A 14,013-nucleotide genomic window follows, 5' to 3' on the forward strand; every position below is an offset into this window, starting at 1 on the left:
TTCATGACGTGACATGGCCAATCATATGCAATGTCTGCTGTGTCAAATAAGCAAGTGTCTGTGCATTTTGTGTAAAAGAAAGAGAGTAATTTGATTTCATCATGTAGTCATTTTAATCAAATGTGTAGCCAGTTTCAGATGCATCTCTGGCTTCAAAATATGTCTCTTATCTCATTTCTGTACATTTCTATACATTGCAACATTGTGTCTCAAACTTTTGCTCTTGCGCAGAATCTAATGTAGCATAGTAATTGTTGCATTGAGAATAATTATGCACCTTCGCTTGTCTGCTCTATGTTAAAATCTCATTTTCACAAGATTTTGAAGATTGCTGTTATGCACTGAGAATATCCCCAATGGTTCATCTGAATTTACAGCTTGCACATCAGATGTGACCTGGGCCCCATTTCATAGAAAAGTACTACGATAGCAACACTTGCCAGAATGGCAATTGTCATGGTAACAACAAGAATCCAGCTTCCTGATTGGCTGTTGCCATGGCAACTTGCTATTCCAGCAAGAGTTGCCATCCTAACAGCTTTTATGAAATGAGGACCCAGATTTCATGACCATGGCAATTGTTTGACTGATTTACCAACAGGCATCACGCTAGTAGCCATTGACGAGGCTCACTGTGTGTCACAGTGGGGTCATGACTTCAGGTCAGCGTACAGAACTCTGGGCAACCTGAAAGATGTGCTTCCACAGGTCAGTTGTCCGTGACACCTTGTATGTTTGACCTCTGAGGTGACCAGGGCCCCATTTCATAAAAAGTTCATGATAGCAACTCTTGTCGGAATGGCAATTGTCATAGTAATGGCAATAATTCAGCTTCCTGATTGGCTGTTGCTATGGAAAATTGCCATTCCAGCAAGAGTTGCTATCTTAACATCTTTTATGAAATGGGGCCAAGGTCAGTCATTTCGTTGGCATTCACTTTATGATCAACCTAAAAAGCAAAGGAAGGATAATGATTAAGAAAACATGGCTGGAAAATCTATTTGACAAATTTCTTCAGAGGAATGAGAGCACCAAAGTAATGTGAAGGCCCTTGCAATACATTAGGAATTTGTAATTGTATTGTATTGTATTTATCTGTAATCATTGGAAGTTTAGTCTCAAAACATCTTTGCAACATTGTTGCTCTTGGTAGCCATTATTGTTGTGTTTGTCCATGGTGTAGCAATTTTACATCTTTCAGTGTATGAAAAGATTAACAAAACATAATATACATGAGACCCAGAAATCAGTTGGAGGTGTGATGCTCCATTTCACTTGGTCATCACGTTTCACAGACTGTAACAGTTAAAATGATATGTACAGCATGGTGTTAATCTAAAACCACCACTGTAAGGGTTTTTGACGGAGAAAAAGTGCTACTTTAAATATAGCAACTTTATAGTACTTTTTTTTTTTCATCCATAAAGAACATGCATAAATGTCTGCTTTTTTTAGAGCATCTAGAGACCTCCTATGTTGAGTTTGTGTTAGACAGTGCAAATATCTTTTATAAAATGGGTTCAAGATGATTGTAGCTAATCAGAAGTGCTGACATGAGTCACTTGTGCTCTTTATTTCCTTACTATACACAAGTGTGCAAAAAATGCACAGCAATAAAGCATAACTGCACACACGCAGATGTCACAATGTACATACTTTTGCAGTCAATCAGTCACAAGTGTGTGTCCACTCACTTATTTACTATAATTTCTAAGATTGTGCTCAGTATGTTCACAACATTTCTTCAGACATCTTGGTTTTTGAGCAAGTTCTTCATGTAGCTGACTGGTATTCACCCACGAAGGTGAATGAAACATAATTCATAGAACCATTATATAAAACAAATATTGCACAGATTTAAGTTCATGACATCAATGGAGATACAACACACTCTCATCTGTGCATTTTTTATGAATTGTTTGAAAATAATTGCAGTGGTTTTCTGTTCTCTACAGGTTCCATTTCTTGCTCTCACTGCCACGGCAACACCAGTGGTACAGAGAGACATCTGCAAATCTCTTCGGCTGAGAAAACCTCTCGTTACCTGTACCAGCTTTGACCGGTACGCATCATATTCAGTGTAGTGGATCCTACAATGTATTGTGAGGGGTAATTTGATATGGAATTAAGACTATAGTATGGTAGGGTAACATTGAAAGACACGTATGGTGTGTAGGTCTATGCAGGGGTCAGTTACCGTGGTAGTTTCCGAAATAGTAAAAAAAAATCTGTACGTATGCCTGAAATGTATGTATTTACAGTCAACCTCAGTGGAGTTGACCTTACACATATACAAATATTATAAAAAAAAAAATTGTACCCTTGATGGATATTAACAAGTGTTGATTCTATCGTGTGTTAAACTTGAAGTTCTTGTATGTCTAAAGACTTTCTCCAGTCCCCTTGGATTCAATTTGCCCTACCAACTTGTAATTGTAATGATTTGGGGATTTGTATATTTTGTATTTGAGTATTTGAAGTTTATTTGTTCTATGTCATTTCATTGTACATTTTGTGTTGCTGTTCATGACATTGTACGTATACATGTACATGTAGGTGCAAATGCAAGATATAAGACCATGACTTGAGGCAAATTTATACAAAAATTTCCTCATGCTTCTGCAATGACAAAGTGTGATCCTACCTGTACAACACAGACTGTTACGATTAATTCTTGCAGCTCTCTTTCCATGGAAACTACCTTAATTGTTTGTTGTTTGTTTTCTTTATTACTAATCTCTTTTTGCTTGTCAAAATTGCTGACTGTTTGAGAGAAAGACATGCCAACTTGAAGTTTTGCATCTCCTTCCTTTACAGACCAAATCTCTTCTTGGAGGTCCAACTCAAAACTGGTGATGTGCAGAGTGACCTCTCAAAGATGCTGTGTGAAACCAAGAAGTGAGTTGTTGTGGATTTTATTTTCAATGTGATGTACTCAGCAGAAGGTGCTGCAGGATGCATTTCAGTACAGATAAGACACAACAGTGCCCTGTTTGCGTAGCAAGTTAAGTTTTTGAGATCAAACTTAAAATTCACATGTTACTTGCCCTTCATCCAGTCAGAAGCTTACATGCAGGAGTTCCAGTTCAGTTTAATGTCTGATTTCAAAAATAACTAGATTGTATGCAACTTCACTCCGACATAATATAACTATATGCAAGCAGTGTATCATTGAAATAGTGATTCACACTCTTTTTAAGAAGAGTTTGAAAATGTTGAAATATATTAAGAGAATAGTCTAAAGTTTTGCTTTGAGACAAGAACAAACAGGTAAGATGATCACAAAAAATGTATTTACTGTGACATAACGATGTTTATATTTTGATACCCCAATCCATGAGAGAAGTCATCATTTTGCTGTAATGATGTGTGCTGTAATGACGGTGAAGTCCAAGTAACAATGGCTGCCTTTTATCTTGAACGTGCATTGATATATCTGATTTAGATGTATCCAGTAGGTATGAATGCTTGTTAAACACTACAGGCTGTAGCTAGTAGGACTAACACCGTAAAATTTACTTCAGCGATTTTTTTTTCCCCTGAAACATGTCATATTTCTTCTGTGTGGGCTGGAAGTATTGCTTCGAATTATGAGTACTGTACTATGTTTCTCTTCAGGTTTCACTGTGAATTTGACGGTCCTACCATCATTTACTGTCCCACGAAGAAGGCAACAGAAAGTGTTGGCAATAGCCTCAAAAGTAAGATAGCTTGTTCTCACAGCTTCACCCTTGTCTTCCTTGCTTTTGTTTTTCTTTTGCCTTTTACATAATTGCCAGCAGTTTATCGTTATGATTCTCATAACTTGAGTTAAGAGGGCTTGGATGGCCCTGGAAATGATAGTATGCATCATGATTGTTGTAGAAGCTTTCTTTTCCAACCAGTGTCTCATTGATTGAAACTTTATTAGGACCTGCAGAATGACATACTCTGAATACCTACTGGATGCACTGATTTCAGAGGCTAGCATATTCATAATGAAAGGAGCAAAAGTAAAGTAAACAATTGTACACTCTCAGGTTACAATGCAATCACAGAAATAAGCTATCCAAATCAGCTATTGGATTATTTCAGATTAGCTTTTGTTTCACAATTTTGTATTGAATGTCAGCTTACATGTATATCATGAGCTTTTTTGGTAACAAATACACATTAAAAGAAATGTTTTTGAGTGTAGTGTGTCACAAGTTTCATCAGAATTTTCTGTTTCCGTGGTGACAGGTCTTGGGGTGAAGGCAGATATATACCATGCTGGAATGGACTCGGAGAGGAGAAAGATCAACCATCACAAGTTTGTGAGGGACGAATTACAGGTGATTCCTCGTAAATCATGGGATACCTTACGAGGTTGTTTTTTTACTTCATGGCTTCATTTTGTTTTCTGATTCTAGGAAATCTTTCGGAAAACATGAAATATTCAAATCTACTTGTAAACATGCATTATTTGCACACACTTTCCTTCATGTTTCTGTAGGGTTCAATACCAATTTTTAGTAACAAAAGACAAGTTGACATACAGATCATGTGACTAATAATAGCTCTGATCATCATCAATGCATTGCATTGTGGAAATAATCCTGTTTTTCTTAGCCCTCCCAGCCAATAATCTTAGCCCTACCAGCCGATAAATACCTTTATTATCAGCATAATAGCAAAGGAAAAGGATACCAAACTTTTGTGTGATTTTTCTTTGAAAGTATTAATAGATGTCACTAATGATATCATTGTACATTTGGATTAGTTGTTTTCATTCTGTGCAAATTTGTCCAGTGTTTGATGGATATTCCAAAGCAGCTAGTTTTGGTGCTGAATATCACAAAGTGACTACCTGTATTATCTCTTCCTGCTTTGCAGTGCATAGTGGCGACTGTTGCGTTTGGCATGGGAATAGACAAGCCTGATGTGAGAAATGTCATCCATTACGGAGGTGAGGATGTTGACCCAAGTTCTTCTGACCATAAGTGTATCACAGCTGTCTCTTGGCAAACACAGGTTTCCAGACTATTATGTAGGGTCTTGAATGCTAATAATGGGGATTGTTCAAATGTGGCATCAAAGAATTATGTATCATAGGTCCTGAAAGCAAGACAATATTAAGCAGAGGAGTGAAGGTTTAGGTGTAAATTTTCTTCAATTTTTCTTCTTCTACAACTGAAATTTGTAAGATCACAACTGCTGATCTATTATTGTAGAGGGATACAAATTGAAGAAAATTCACACATCAACAGGTCCTGTTGCATAAACTATGGTAACTTTGCAATCGTAGTAACTCTGCAATCAGTGGTAACTACCATAGCAACACTATCCTGTAGCCAATCAAAGCCAAGAAATCGCTGATGGGTACCATTGATTACAGAGTTACCATTAATTGTAAAGTTATCATAGTTTTCTGTATCGGGGCCTGGGTGTTCATGAGTACAAGGTGTGCACAAGAAACTGGACATTTGGCAAGATGTTAAGCTTCTATTCAGAAAAGTGCACTTGTGTCTTCACATCAAGGAACGTGGTGTTTAGTTTCAGATGACAATTTCAGTTTCCTTTGTTTTCAAGTTTTCTTTCTTTTCATGGGAAGAAATGTGTCGTAAAGCAGTTATTCCTCTTATCTGTAATATTGTACTTAATTTGTAACACATTTTCATAATTTCACATTTGCATTTACAAATTAGAGATTTCATAATTGGACCACTATCTTTACATGACATTGGGTTAGGATGAGCTGCAAAATAGAAATGAACTGTGCTCTGCACCAGCATGTAAGGCTTGTGCTGATAAACTGTATCTTTGTCATTAGTATGAATTTACCTTCAAGTGATGGGTATTAAGTATTTGCTGTGTAGATATATGGTTTCAAAAAAACAAAACAAACTAGAGATTGTAATTTGTCATTACTGACAAATTAAGGTGATCCGATTTTTTTAATCAATGATTCGAGGTCTGATCGCAATAGGCATGACCATACAGGTTTCATCTGTGTTTAGAGACATTGGCCGTGTGATGTTTGGAGTCTCATTTAGAAAAGCGAGTCAGACCTGCCATCTTTGGTACCAAATTTCGTATACAGCAAATACATAATTTAGGCATGACCATACAGGTTTCATCTGTGTTTAGGGACATTCGCCGTGTGATGTTTGGAATCTCATTTAGAAAAGGGAGTCAGACCTGCCATCTTTGGTACCAAATTCCGTATAGACTGTAACGAAGATACAGAATGAAGTATATTTGACCATTGACTCCACTTTGCACAGCCAGGATGGCATCTAAGCAAAAAGTGGTTATTTCGTAAAATGATTCTTGTAACATGGTCTTTGCGTGGGCAAAATATGGAAGAGATAGGACATGTATTCACTAAGATACAGGATGAAACATTTATGACCTTTGACCCTAATTTACATACCCAAGATGGTGTCTGATCAAGAAGTTGTTATTTTATGAAATAATGTACGTGACATGAACTAAACATGTGCAAAATTTGAGGGTGATAGACGCTGTGTTTCTTGAGTTATTGCAAAGAAAGTTGCAGAAAGAAAAGAAACATCTCAATACATTGAAGATAAGCTTTAAATTCAACCACGCTTTTTAACGTGATCCCGACATCGTATGAAAAAACGAAGGGTAAAATACGATATCCCAAAGTCTCAGCTACAACATATTAAGATCTGGGAGAAATTCACCGAAGCATAAGTGAGCTAGTGCTCGAAAAAGATAGTCATGTCAAATTTCATTTGCAGAAAAACTGCACTCCCATAGAGATAACACGTCATAATGAAGATACAGAAAGAAGAACATATGATCTTTGACCCCACTTTGCACAGACATGATGGCATCTGAGCAAAAAGTGGTTATTTTGTGAAATGATTTTTGTAACATGGTCTTTGCGTGTGCAAAATATGGGAGAGATAGGACATGTATTCACCAAGATACAGGATGAAACATTTATGACCTTTGACCCTAATTTACATACCCAAGATGGTGTCTGATCAAGTAATTGTTATTTTATGAAATAATATACGTGACATGAACAAAACATGTGCAAAATATGGGATTAATAGCCATTGTTGTTGTTCATCTATTGCACAGAAAGTAGCAGAAAGAAAGAAAAATAAAGAAAAAATGATGTTATTTTTTATAGAAATTCGAAGGAGAAGCATGAAAAAATCAGAAAAAGATAAAGTAAGGAAAGTAGATTAAGACTAACTAAAGATAAAGAAGAAAAAAAGTGTTTAAAAAATAAAAAAAAATTGGCAGGGGTGAGCCTCGAACCAGGGATCTTAGGATTACGAGTCGGATGCGCTATGCAATGACCTATGTCATGCTCCATAGGCCCTGTGTATTAAGCAAAATGACGCTGCATCGAAGCCACGTGCCATTTTTCAACCAAGTTTTTCGACGTGATGCCGACGTCATATGAAAAAAGGAGGGAACATTATCGATAGCCCAAAGTCTCGGCTACAACATACTAAAATCTGGGAAAAATTCACCGAAGCATAAGTGAGCTAGTGCTCGAAAAAGAGAGTCATGTCAATTTTCACTGCCAGAAAAACTGCTCTCCCATAGAGATAACACGTAAACTGGTCAAATTTTACAAGGATACTTTCAATCCATTTTTACGAGGTGATAACGTTATGCAATCAAAATGTTGTTATCACATTAATGAAAGAACATTTCATAAGCTACAACATACTGAAATCTGGGTGAAAATTGGTGAAATTTAAGTGAGATACGCTCGAGTGAATTTGAAATTTGATGACGACATTTTGAAAATTTACTTTTTTTACTTTATTAAGAAATTTGATATCTTTTAATAATTTTTTCAGTATCGCCAACCCATGAAATGACATGTACAACTCATCAGCTTTTAGAATATGTTAAGAAAATGGGGGGTCACCGTCCATCCTGACGAGTAAAATCCGATTTAAAATTGGCAGTTTTTTGGCATAGTTGCACAGTGTATCCCCATTGACGCACGCGCGGAATTTTGAATTTGACAGGCCCGTTTGACGTCATATTGAGTCGGATCGACTTGAAACTTGGTAGAAATATTCCTTGACATTTTGGACATCCGATCCGAGTGGAAAAACTGCAAATTTCTATTGCATATGAGTTGTGCGTGCGTATATGCGCGCGCGCGTACGCGTCCGTCCGATTTTTTCAATTTTTCAAAAAATGCTCCAAATGGTCTGAAACGTGTGCAAAAAAAATTTGAGCTCGATTTGAGCATACAAATATTTCAACGCGCGCGTACGCGCACGTATCAAGAGAAAATGTGAATTTTGAGAATATGGGTAGAATGCGCATAACTTGAAATATATGTGACGTAAATTTCATTGAAAAACTTCATTCCATTAATGAGATATGATTGAGAATGTGTTTTCATATAATGACGTCATAGTGACGTCACGGTCGACTGATCACTTTGATTTTAGTTCGATTGCCGTCTTTGGGACACGATACATACATGGTATAAGTTTGAACTTGATAGGCATAGTACTTTCTGAGCTAACCTCTGCACAACTTTTGGGGAGAAATAAAGAAAGAAGAAGAAGAAGAAGAAGAAAGAATCCGTACAGATACAATAGGTGATCCGAGAGGATACTCGGATCACCTAAAAACTTGTCATTAATTTCTCCCAACTTGATGTTTGTAGCTCCAAAAGATATCGAGTCATACTACCAGGAGATTGGGAGAGCTGGTCGGGATGGTTTGCCTAGCAACTGTTTTGCCTTCTATAGCAGGGGAGACTTTGCTCTCAACAGGTAAGCCCATGCACAGTAATACTTTATCATTTCTAGATGTTTAATGATATGTTTGGAATCTGACACTAGTGCACACTTTGCTGTATGTTTTCACCCATTGCTTTATGGGAAGCAGATGAATCTTGACTGCAGGCAACAAAGATCACTATTTTTAGGCTGCGTTTATCAACTTTTCCTTGTTTGAAACATGTTTCAATACCCAATATCAAAACGCATTTACAAATGCCTTTCGGATAACGTTTCTCTTGTTGTTGCTATCAACACCGCCGAGAGTCGATTGGGAGGACTTGTCGCTGCGCAGCTCCATTGCGCAGTTTGACCCGTGGAGTGGAGATATGTAGTTGGTAGTGGTTGGTGCGGGCAGGTCTGAGCTATAAACACGTTTCAAAACGACTTTGCATTTATCAACTCTACTGAAATGCGTTTCTGACTCATTTGCGATCACACTGTAATTGGTGTTTCAGAAACATGTTTTTAACCCGAATCAAACAGCTTTGCATTTATCAACTGCCCCCAACTCCCTGAAAGTTGTTTGGAAGCCTTAATTCTGCACCAGAAGTGAGTTGATAAATGCACCCTATATCACAGAGATATGCAGTGGTATCACCGCTCCTCCATTGAAATTCAGTGAAAAGGGGTAATATTGGCATTTTCTAAAGATGGCAGTCTCTTTTGTTGTTGAAATCTAATTCCTTTCACAATCAGATTTATGTAGTTTTCTGCATTGTAAATGATCTGAATAGAGTAGAATACTTTGAACATCAAATTAAAGACAGGTGCTGGCAAAAGATCGTGTACTTTACCATTAAGATTTACTCTGTATTTTCTCTATAGAGTGTCTGATAAATCTTTGTTTTCCATTTTAGATTCTTCCTCAAAGACATCAAGAGTGCAGAATTCCAGGAACACAAGGCAAAGATGATCGGCAAGATCGAAGACTACCTCCTCACTACTGAGTGTCGTAGAAAGTATGCCAATAATCTTGAACATTAATATAGTAGTTTTTATAGGATGCATAATTTTGTTCCATTTACTTATCAAGATGTCATCATTTGTAATATTCACTTCTTCATTTCTTCTTTTTTTTTTTAGACTGTGGCCCATGAACTGTGGAAGTTAAGGTTTTTATTTGTTTTGAGAATATATCTAATATTCATGTTTTCCACTCCCAGTTTGTAAGACAGAGGAAAACAAGCACATCTCTGAGTTTTATAACTCCATTGGTAAAAATATGTGAACACATTGTGTACAAGCTGCAAATCATAACCACCAAATTTTGTATTTCAGTTAGTTATATCAGTCAGATAATGATAATAATAATAATAATAATAATAATAATAATAATAATAATAATAATAATAATAATAATAATAATAATAATAATGAATAATGAATTATTAATGTGATCTCTTAGGAAAGTTCAGCTTTGACACTTTTTTTTTTCATTGTGTTCACTTGTCTAACAAACATCTGTATTATCTATCAAACTCATTCACAGCTTATTAGTGACATCAGCACAAATAGTGGTGGTATTAATTCTGTAGATCATCTTAGTCTAGAAAGGAACAAACTTTTGATTCATATTTTCCAGTTTAAGTCACTTGATATGTCTTATGAAGTCAAACCAAGGAATTGCTCGTGTAGATATCATTCAATTGTGCTGCTTTCAATTTAAAGATAATATAAAGTTTTGGTACCTCAAAAGTTTCCCTGAGTTTCCTTGTCTTAGTTTGTGTTTCAGGTTAAAGTACCTTTCATATAACTAACACTGAGACTTACTCGCCCCAAAGTGCTCTCATGTCTTAGTAATCATGCAATAATGGTTGTGTACCTGAGCAGAGCGGGCTCTGAAAAATCGAACGAGCCGTTAGTTTGACTCGACGCGGTACCGCGACAATCAATATACACGTATTGTACGAAACCATTATTGCATAATTACTAAGACATGAGAGCACTTTGGGGCGAGTAAGTCTCACAGTGTTAGTTATATGAAAGGTACTTTAACCTGAAACACAAACTAAGACAAGGAAACTCAGGGAAACTTTTGAGGTACCAAAACTATATATTATCTTTAAATGTGTATAAAACATTCACTGTGTTTTTATTATCATTAAATACTTCTAATGCAATATTGTTATGTGGCTATGATATAGTTAATTCATTATGTATGAATAGACAGTCTGAATCCTTCTTTATTTATCATTGTTGAGATTTTGCTGTAATTTTTGTTCTTTTTGTCTTTATTTCAGAGCTGTTTTGGCACATTTCCAAGGTAGTGCCAAAAGTGTCTTAACAGGAAGTAGGGATTGCTGTGACAACTGCAGAACGAAGTAAGTCCAGAATTGCACTTGAAGGAACATTTATAACTCGCCTGAAACTGCTGAAAGTGTAGAATTCTAAAAACAGTTTTACTGTGAAATTCCTAGCATTTTTTTTTTTGTCAATGCCTACACACATCTGTTATGAGAACTATGTAAACAAGATTGTAAATTTTATTGCACAACAACCTTTAAGTATAGCCCTGTTTCATGTCAAATATTATGTAAATGAATACCATGCATTTCATTTGTATGTGAACAATCCTTTCAAAATGAACTGCTTTAGACAGTAAAATTATATATTCATAAAATTTCATCTTATACTTGGAAGGCACGGAAAATTCTTACTGTAAGTACGTTTTGAAAGTAAATTTGATAGTTGTAGGGATAGTCTAAGCCATGTGAATACCACTTTCTATCAACTCTTCTGTTGTGTCTGCTCTAGGCTGGAGAGGAAAGGGCGTCCAGGTGAAGAGGATGAGCGCAGTGAGAAAGACTTCTCCAAAGAACTCCTCCTTTTACTGTCGGCCATTGATGCCTTGGGAGGCCGCTTTGGCCTGGCTGTCCCTGTCATGTTCTTGCGAGGATCGGTGAGTGTTTTTCATTCACACTTTTGAATTTTGAATGAATTTCATTCACACTTTTATACACACACACACACGCACACACACACACACACTTGAGCAAAGACATACTCCTCTCCACACAGACACAAGTATGCACACATACACACTGATGCATACACACAGGCACATAAACATTCTCATGATAGGGAACATCATCATCACTTCATTTTTTTATTTTCAAATAAAGCATGCAAACAAACAAAAATTTGACAAGCATAACATGACAATGTGACAAAACAAACGAACAAGCAAACAAACAACCAAAGTTATCAAGTGAACAAAACAAAGTGTTTGAATATGCAGGACTTGACACAAACTTTCTTTTCTGGTGGCCCATTCTGCTCTCAAAATGCTTTGAGTTTAAAATGTGGTGGCTGGATATGAAAGGAGAAAAAAAACTCAATTGGAATATTAGGTGCCTGATGGAGCCACCGTAAGATAGCCTTTTTGGAAGTTTTGTGGCCTGACATCAATTTTTGGTGGCCCCAGGCCACTGGGCCAATGCTAATGTCGAGCTGTGGGATTATGCAACTGATAGAGCTCATTGGGAAATGGGAGAATATTAAAGGATAAGTCCACCTTCACATACATATGGACTGAGAGAACGCAGCAATATTAGTAGAACACACTAGTGAAAGTTTGAGGAAAATCGGACAATCCATTCAAAAGTTATGAATTTTTGAAGTATCTGCGCAGTCACTGCTGGATGAGAAGACTACTACAGTGTATGATGTCACATGCGTACAACGATATAAGGAAAATAAAAAGAGAATTTCACAAAACTTTACTTTTTGAATAAAGTGCACATTTCTTCAACTTGTTACTGACGTATGTTAAGGGTAATATTATTCCCCCTGCCTTCTGAAAGAGAAAAGTCAAGTGTTCTTTCGTTATGCGAGAAAAATGGAATTGTGTTGAATTTTCTTTGTTCTTTCTTTATATCGTTGTACACATGTGACATCACAAGCTATAGTAGTCTTCTCATCCAGTCGTGACAGAGCAGAAAATTCAAAAATTCACAACTTTTGAACGGATTGTCCTATTTTCCTCAAGCTCTCGCTGATGTGCTCTACTAATATTGCTGCATTCACTAAACCCACATGTCTATGAAGGTGAACTTGTCCTTTAAGCGCAGGGTTGGTGAGTTTTGAATGCATGTATTACAGGCACTGGTAGCTCTCAAGAACAGGACCATACCAGCTATCATTGGATTTTGGATATTGGATCTTTCTGCTTCTTTTAAGCAGCTTCACTCAAACGCACACATATCTTTGTTGTGACAGAAAGATGACTGCGGAATTGAAATCCCCTTTATGATACATTCATTTGAAAAAACTCTTGATTCTATATTTCTTGTGCACAAGAGATGTGAAATGCTGTTTCCTACAAATGTTACATTTTGACAAGGACCATGACATTCTTTTTTTCTTGTAAAGAGTTTTGCAACATATACTGTTATATACTGTAAAACTGGTTTCTTTCGCATACAGATACTTTCGCGGTTTCCGTCGGTGTCGACTTTTTCGCGTGTGTTTAAATTCGCGGTCGGCAAAATCTGTGAATTCACAGTCAGCAAAAACTGCTTTATCTTGCACATGACAACCCAAACTATTATCCAATTATTCTTTTATTCATTAAATAGAAATTAAAATTAAATGCAGGCTAACCTGAAATCCCATCTCTCGAGTACTTTATAACATGCTTGTACCTACATTGCGCGGTATCGCTGTGTGTGTTGACCATCAATACACTCAATGCGCGGAATCTTCGTGTGTGCATGTGCACAATAGCGTTGTAACAAGCGGCGAGTTCAAAACATTTTCGCGTGATGTTAAATTCGCGGTTCAACCTCAAAGCGCAAAAAGCGCGAAAATAAAACTACCGTGAAAGAAACCACTTTTACAGTATTAAGAGCTACACGTATTCATTGGCAGTATGATTTTTTGAAAAAAACTTTTGCTAAAAGCTGTGGACAGAAAAGAGACTCCTGTTTCTCTTGTGTGCATTTTTCCAACAGTCAAATCAACGTCTCCCCAGACGCTATGCCAGCCACAAAGATTTTGGGAAAGGAAAGTGAGTATTAATCTTATGTCACTTTCTATTCTTCACTTTGTATGCTAAATTATGTCATGAGAAAGCTGCTATGAACAGGTGCTATTTCATACAAGAGCACTGTCAGAACAGACTTATTTCTAACACTGACATCTGAGTGAGTTTCACAATAGGCTCACATACTATTGATACATTTTAGTTTATTCCAACATTGAACATTTTCTATGCACTTTATCAAGTTCAAAGTATATATCCAAATGTTTC

At 36.6% G+C, this 14,013-nt stretch overlaps 1 protein-coding gene across 1 annotated transcript in view; it reads left to right on the forward strand.

The window, feature by feature from the left end:
* The window catches only part of LOC139742250 (bifunctional 3'-5' exonuclease/ATP-dependent helicase WRN-like), a 30,583-nt gene that overhangs the window by 7,010 nt on the left and 9,560 nt on the right, over positions 1–14,013 (forward strand). Inside the window, exons 8-18 of the mRNA XM_071652829.1 lie at positions 602–708; positions 1,956–2,062; positions 2,818–2,898; positions 3,619–3,701; positions 4,222–4,313; positions 4,855–4,927; positions 8,645–8,753; positions 9,620–9,721; positions 11,003–11,083; positions 11,517–11,661; positions 13,715–13,770. Of these exons, the coding sequence (XP_071508930.1) occupies positions 602–708; positions 1,956–2,062; positions 2,818–2,898; positions 3,619–3,701; positions 4,222–4,313; positions 4,855–4,927; positions 8,645–8,753; positions 9,620–9,721; positions 11,003–11,083; positions 11,517–11,661; positions 13,715–13,770 (1,036 nt within the window). The remainder of the gene's footprint in view (positions 1–601; positions 709–1,955; positions 2,063–2,817; positions 2,899–3,618; positions 3,702–4,221; positions 4,314–4,854; positions 4,928–8,644; positions 8,754–9,619; positions 9,722–11,002; positions 11,084–11,516; positions 11,662–13,714; positions 13,771–14,013) is intronic.

This window comes from Diadema antillarum, unplaced genomic scaffold (assembly GCF_040938485.1).
Source record: "Diadema antillarum isolate AM-2024a unplaced genomic scaffold, OU_Dant_1.0 seq00000989_RagTag, whole genome shotgun sequence".
NCBI classification, from domain to species: domain Eukaryota; kingdom Metazoa; phylum Echinodermata; class Echinoidea; order Diadematoida; family Diadematidae; genus Diadema; species Diadema antillarum.